The 6,702-nt window shown below is 41.9% G+C and overlaps 1 protein-coding gene across 1 annotated transcript; it reads right to left on the bottom strand.

Annotated features, from left to right (window-relative positions):
• Positions 1–1,256: 1,256 nt before the first annotated feature.
• PANX2 (pannexin 2) lies at positions 1,257–6,449 on the bottom strand. Its single transcript, XM_009883685.1, has 2 exons — positions 4,964–6,449; positions 1,257–3,103 (listed from the first exon to the last, which is right to left on the bottom strand). Exons 1-2 carry the CDS (start codon positions 6,447–6,449, stop codon positions 2,742–2,744), a joined length of 1,848 nt encoding a protein of 615 aa, XP_009881987.1. The 3' UTR covers positions 1,257–2,741.
• Between the last annotated feature and the right edge of the window lie 253 nt (positions 6,450–6,702).

Raw genomic sequence — 6,702 nt, 5'->3', positions numbered from 1 at the left:
GCATAATGAAAATCCCTCTAGTTATTGCATGTTGCTATTTTCAGTGTACTACACAAAGTTGAGATCCTTAGTTTTTAGACATAGTCTGTTTTGCCTGACACTGGTATATATGGATATTGGTATATCACTTTAGCTACAGACCCGTATGGTTGACATATCGCTCAATGTGTGATACCAAGTGGAGAGCAAACAGGCAACCCCAAGGATTTCCCCGTGCATTTGCAACATCGTCAGCTGAGCTGCTGCGGGCAGGAAGGAATTCACCACCCTGCCCTCTGGCAATTGAAAGTGGCATAACGGATTACATCTCTTTAAATCTGGCTTCGGGGTGCTATTCTTTAAGTCTGCTTTTATTAACAGGTTCCTGATTTTCTTAAGGCAACTTTCCGTATTTTTTCTAATTATTTATTGGTGTTTAACAAGTACTACTCTACAATGGTTTTAATTTGCCTGAAAAATTAATTCTAACTACAGTATTCATCTAAGTGAATAAGATGTAGTGGGGCATTCAGCTTACCTCCAAAATATCTAGGTGCCACTGCTTTCAGGTGACTCTGAATGGTTGGCAGTCACCCATTAGGCCGGGCAGAGACCTTGCCTGCAGTCCTGTCACCGGTGATGCTCCACTCCACGGCTGTCTTGCTGCAGAAAGCTTCCTCCTGTACCTGGGTTAGAATGAGGCCCTGGCTATACAGGTGAAGATTTGTTATTTAAAAAGGTCACACCAGTTTATCAGCCAAGCAGGCAGTGATGGTGAACGCCCTGCAGCTTGTGTTCAAGTGGGTTAGAAGAGGGGTGACCAACCTATGACCTTGGAGCCACAGGCAGCTCAAATCCCTGCTCATTCCATGGCTGCCTCACACAGACAGCTCTGCTGCAGGTTGTGGGGGAACATCGATGTCCCCAGGGCTGGAAGGAGACAAGCCAGCAGAAGCCACTGTGGCTCTCATCTCCCTGCTGCCCCGGACCAAGCTCCATGTCCCCCACCAGCTCCATTCCGCCCCACGCCGAGACCTCGGGGTGTTACAGCCCAGGTCCTTCAGCTGTTCCCAACACCCCCTGCCCTGTCCTGCCGTACGTGTGCTGTGGCTTGCTGCCTTTTTGGTATTTGGCTGTTCAGGCCACAAAGGTTGGGCATAACTGAAGTAATGCAGGGGGGAATGGTGGCTTTACACGTCCTGCCTACTGCTTATAATAAAATCCCACTTGTATGTAACTCGGCTAGGAAGTAGTACACATTAAACTATTCAGAATAATAGGTATTTATTTTCAGTGCTATTTTCATTAAATATTGGTATACTATATCCATGTCTGAGGTAATAAATTAAAAATAAATTCAAGATTTCAGTCCCATATTTGTGCTGCATATTTTTCTACCATTATACATAATTTTGAAGCAAACACACATATTCCATAATTCTGAATGCAGCTAGGAATATTATTTTAACACAGTCACTTTTTGTTTCACTATAATTTTGTTGAGAATGGTTATTGCATGATACACTTTTAATAGATGTTTTAGTTATACTAGAGTTTTCTATTAAATCACACATATCGCAGTTATAGGAAGATGGGCATGAAGATGTGCTTTGAGCCAAGGAAGGCAAATATTGAATCAGAGTGATAGCACATACTGCAGGATTATTGTCTGCCTGCACCAGAGCCCAGATCCAGCAAAGCCATTTCAGTGTGTGCTTAGCTTTAGACATGAGTCATTTTAGTGTCATCCACGGCCTTAAGTGTTTGCTGAATCAAGGACTAGCCAAGTCTGCAGACCTAAATTCATAGATTTCTTTAACTGTGTGTTATTTGAAAACAGTTTTGCTGGTTTCATATTTTGTAAGATACTTTGTAATGACCTTCATAAGATTTTTTGTATCAGTGAAGCACCCATGAAAGTTTCTAACCTGGTTCATAAATACACTATGAAAAAATAAGCAGCTACAATGACTCTCTTCTACACATTTTGTTAAAAGCAACACCTGGTTTGAAAAGTTATTAAAGTAATTTTTCCCATGGTAAAATATATTTAAAAAAATAAACTCTTCATTTCATCATCTTCCATCAAACGTATAAGCTTGTTAAAGGGCGGGGCATACCTCAGGTATTTTCATTTATAAACGCAAGAGATAGATTGAGTGTATCAATCTTTTTGCACTTAAATGCTGGTGGTAGTAAGGCCCTTTCAGCTAAGTCTCCATCAAGCCCAACATTAGTGAGCTAAAGAAACAAACAAAAATTTTGCTTGCATATAACTTTTCATAATCCTGAATTGAAAAAAAAATCCTCTCTGCTTAGAAAAAAACTCTTATTTAACTGCTGTCATTAAAAAAGTATACCTCACCTCCATGTTGTTTTAACTTTAATCAGTGATTCTGAATGCAAAGGATTTAAACACTCACTAAAATTACTGTGGCATGCCATCAGACTCTTAACGTTCATAAATTGTGCTAATCCCCCTTTAAATAAGGAAGCTATAGTTTAGACCTAGAGCTAATGGTTGGTTGTCTTGGTGTTAAAGGTCTATTTCCACCAGATTTTCTTTATTCTATTTTGCAAATGACTGACAGTGCTCATGATGTGATCCTGAAAAACCGTTTGGTGTTATTACCAAAAGCTATATAGTCTGTGTGAAAACTCTCCATGCTCATGCAGTGATTTGCATCGTTGGGGGGACTATGGTCTGCACTGCAGTGGTCTTGGGCCCGGCCACGAAGGCGCAGCTGTGCAGCCCGGGGTCTTCAGTACTCCACCGAGCTCACTATTGCCATTGGTTCATCAAACGTTGCCAACCTTATCTGCTTTGGGGTAGGGATGGAGAGAATTTCCCCAGTGTCAGTTGGTGAGTGAATACCATTGTCTATTATGTTTGAAACTTCCTCCTCGTGATCCTCATACAGTGTGTTGATGTGCAGCAAAGGGTGGGCTGGGTTGCAGTTCAGTGCAGGTGTTGGCTCTGGCTTGACTTGGTTCAAAGCCATACTCGTTGCAGCAGTGGTTGTGGCTATATGGTTGTGGTTACATGTGACAAAAGTCCCGGCAGCAGGCACAGTTCTGCACGTCTCAGATGAGTATAGGATCTCTTTTGCAGGATGAGGGGTGTCTAAAAGAAAACAAAACAGCCAGTTAAAAGACAGGTAGTCTTTCACCCTTCCGGTCCATCCGAGAGGAGTGTCCTGAACCAGTAAAAGCCATTGGCAGTATTGCCACTGATTTCAGTGGGAGCAGGAGTGGACCCAAAAATGAATTTTCCTGGCACCCTTTGAGAAATCCAACAGGACTGTTTCAAAACAACAGGGTTGTAAGCTCAGGGAAACAGGGCAAACAACAAATGGGTTTTGTAAATCTCGCTCTTTTTTACGCATGCTCATGCTTCCTTACGAATGGTAGTTTCGTAAAATGAACGAAAAAAAACTGAAAAGTATCTTTTATTCTCCTCTACAGTCTGGCAGGTGTCTTATAAATGTTATGATTTAATGTTTTGACAAATGTTATGAATGTTGAAATCCACAGGATGGAATACAAAAAAGCACTGATATCGTCAATGGGAAAAAATAGTGGTTACACATTGTAAGCCACTTGTCTTTAGAAAGAACTCAGCAATTTGACATTAACTGATGTCTCTTTCCAGATATTTTAAGTCTACCTTACCTGATGGACTGCAATGTAGGTCCAACTCAAAAGCAAAGCTGAAAATTTTTAATGGGAATGGGGAGTAACAGAGCCCCAAAACTACGTAATTGGTTTTTGCCCTTAAAATGTTCAAACACTAATTTAGATCAAAGTAGTTGAGACCAGAAACCCTCAGTAGTTTTGAGGAGTTGGTATCAGAGCAGGTGACTGGATAAGGAATGCTGTAGAAAAGCTCACATGCACACTGGGGAGCTGGAGGGCTCTAAGGAGCGTAAGGATTTGGAAGTGACAGAAACTTTTATACCTCAAATCACTTCTTTGCTGGGCAGTGGGGTGACGGTAGCTGTCAGTCTGTCGAAGCCCAGAGGGAGGTCTTAGCTTGTAATGAGATGAGAGCCATTGCTTTAAGTACGTACAAATCTTTCTGTAACTTCAACTGCATAGTGCTTCTTTCTTACGTCAGTAGCTTACAAAAATAAACAAGAAGACATCTATCTATCTGTCTATCAGTTTATCTACTGATCTATCACTTTTGTTAGTGCTCACATGGCTTTCCCCATCATTCTAGCACCTAACAATTATTGAAATATTGAAACACTCCTTTGAGGTCAGAAAGGAACAGGATTTCCAAGACACACACACGGAACTGAGGCACAGAGAGAGCATCTCCTGTGAGGCCACACAGGAAGGGAATGGCAGAATTCCTGGACCTCTGACCAGCATCCACACTTCAGACCATCCACACAAGCAATTTACAATGTCTTTTGAGTCAACAATATAAATTATTTGAGTTGCGATTTCCTAGATGACAAATACATGCCAACCCCTAAGAATTGGCACTTAAAGAGATTTTTTTCTACAGGCAGCTTTAACTGCCATTAGCAGAGTGTCTCACACACTCCTAAGTGGCTACTACTGGTCAGAGTACTGGTCATCTACCATGGTATTTTCTGTATGATTTGAAAATAAGGCAGGCTTGAAATGTGCCAGGTGCTGGTGGAGCAGAAGTGGGTATCATGGAGGCCAAACCCTCCTCATTTCCTGGGCAAGGCATGACCACATTCATAATTGGGAAAATCTGCTTACATTTGAAAAATTACCTGGACCAACAGCCTGTAGGCTGTCTTGTACAGCTCTACCTGTAATAATCCTTACCCTCCACACAGCTGTTAGAGAACCCCTATTTCTGAGGCCTGCAAGCCCTAAGATTGTTAGCTATCCCAAAATCTAGCAAGGTAGGTCAAACACTTCAGATAAGCTTTGAGTTCCTGAAGATCACTATGCAAATTATGGTCTGTGGAGGTGGTACGGGCATTATGGCATACTGTACCTTTGAGAGAGGAGGTAACATGTACTACGACATTCTCTTCCTGGTTTAAAAATCCACCCTCTTGGCTTTTAGACGTAGGCATCGAGGGGATGGCTTGAATCTCTGGCTTGGGTTTTTTGCTACTAAGTATATATGGATGAACATCCAAGGAAAAGTGTCGTGTGTGTTTTTTTTCACTGCTTGTGCTTGCGATAGCGTTTGGCTCGGTTTTATGAGCGGACGACTGCTGTGAGGTTTTTGCAGCGGACTCTAACAAAGGAGCTATAAGGCTGTCTGTTGCTGTTTTTCTCCGCACAGGCTTCGGTTTTTCAGGTTTATGGTTTTCAACCTTCATAATGGCTAACTGTTCCTTGAATGGCTGAGGAAGGGGATTGGTAGTCGGGATCCATTTCATCTTCTTCCTTGGTCTCTTAATGATGAGCTGCTCATTAGCATCAATGTCTGCTGGATCAACGCTTGGGTCTATCGTTTGGATCCCTGAATCACGCATGGTTGGAGTGGCATCATGATTGGACTGGGCCAACGCTGCAAGCAGCTGGCGTACCACATTGTCATACATCAGATCGCTTTCATTTGTAATAAAATCCAGACGGTTCAATGATTTTATGTGGTCCCGATTTTCATTACAAAACATGGCCAAAATATTGATGTCGCAAAACTGGGATTTCTGCCACTGTTTCTTGGTCTTTATTCCAACTTTGTTCAGTTTATCAAATATGAAGTTGGACTTGCGAAATATGAAGAGGTGGATTAAGTTGATGAGGATTATCAAGTTCATAAAGCAGAGGAGAACGATATCTACACCAGCAATAATCCGCTGGAGCTGGACAGATGGCAGTTTACAGTTCACTCTGATGTGCAATTTGGAGCTGCTCGTTTTGTCTGGAGGCTCTCCTAATGCACACGTAAATTCATTTTGCTTCTGTGTAGCATAGTAGGTGGATAAATATGTAATCGGTATGATGCTTAAAAAGATAATGAACAAATGTCTCGCAAGGTAAAGTTTAGCTAAAAAGTTACTTCGTCCTCTTCTTTCCAGGTATTTCTCAAACAAGTTCTGTTCAGGGCTTTTTTCCTTCTCTGCATTCTCAATGATTTCTCTCTTCTCTCTCTCGGTGATGCCCGGGCCTTTGGACTGAATCTGTTTCTCTATTTTTGGTGCCCGCCCTTCAGCTGCACGGTGGTAGCAGTTATCGATCTCCTGAAGCAAAAAATTAAGCTCTGAAGTCAGTCGGGTGGAGGCCAGAAATTCCCAGCCCAGGGCTGGAATGTACATTATCCCAGCAAAAGCCAGCAGTGCGTAAGGTAGGAACTTATGCTCAAACAAGGAGGGCCAGTGGCTGGCATCAACTCCTGGCAAGGCATCTTTTAATTCTGTCCAACAATATCCTCTGGCATACAAGGCTTGATCGCGGGTGAAGTTGTGTGGTGTGTAACAGTATATTGGCTCCTCTGTATAACAGAGAGAAAAGTCACTGCTGTGCATTTAACCTACAAAAGGAGCTCTGGAAAATAAACATTTCAAATTATATCAATTCTATTTTACTGTATCTTTACATGACCATTAAGCCCTCCATGTCTATTAGACAGTTCAGCCTGCACACATCTTCACAAGCCCCCAGGCAAAACTATTTACCTGGAAGTTTTAGAATGAACCTGAGCAAGAAATGTCAGCAAGAAATACATATTTGGGTTTAATTACCTCTCTGAAAACAATATCCTAAGCAACTTTAGCTTAA

Source organism: Charadrius vociferus, unplaced genomic scaffold (assembly GCF_000708025.1).
Source record: "Charadrius vociferus isolate BGI_N301 unplaced genomic scaffold, ASM70802v2 scaffold43, whole genome shotgun sequence".
In the NCBI taxonomy this organism is placed as follows: domain Eukaryota; kingdom Metazoa; phylum Chordata; class Aves; order Charadriiformes; family Charadriidae; genus Charadrius; species Charadrius vociferus.
The sequence above is the reverse complement of the archived record's forward strand: the minus strand, read 5'-3'. Positions and strand labels throughout refer to the sequence as shown.

What these genes read in the sequence shown, in the direction of transcription:
- PANX2 (XM_009883685.1), bottom strand. Translation starts at nt 6,449, where the DNA reads ATGCACAGCAGTGACTTTTCTCTCTGTTATACAGAGGAGCCAATATAC. An exon ending in TGTTACCTCCTCTCTCAAAG is followed by an intron (nt 3,104 to 4,963) that starts GTACAGTATGCC and finishes GTTTTCTTTTAG; the next exon opens with ACACCCCTCATCCTGCAAAA.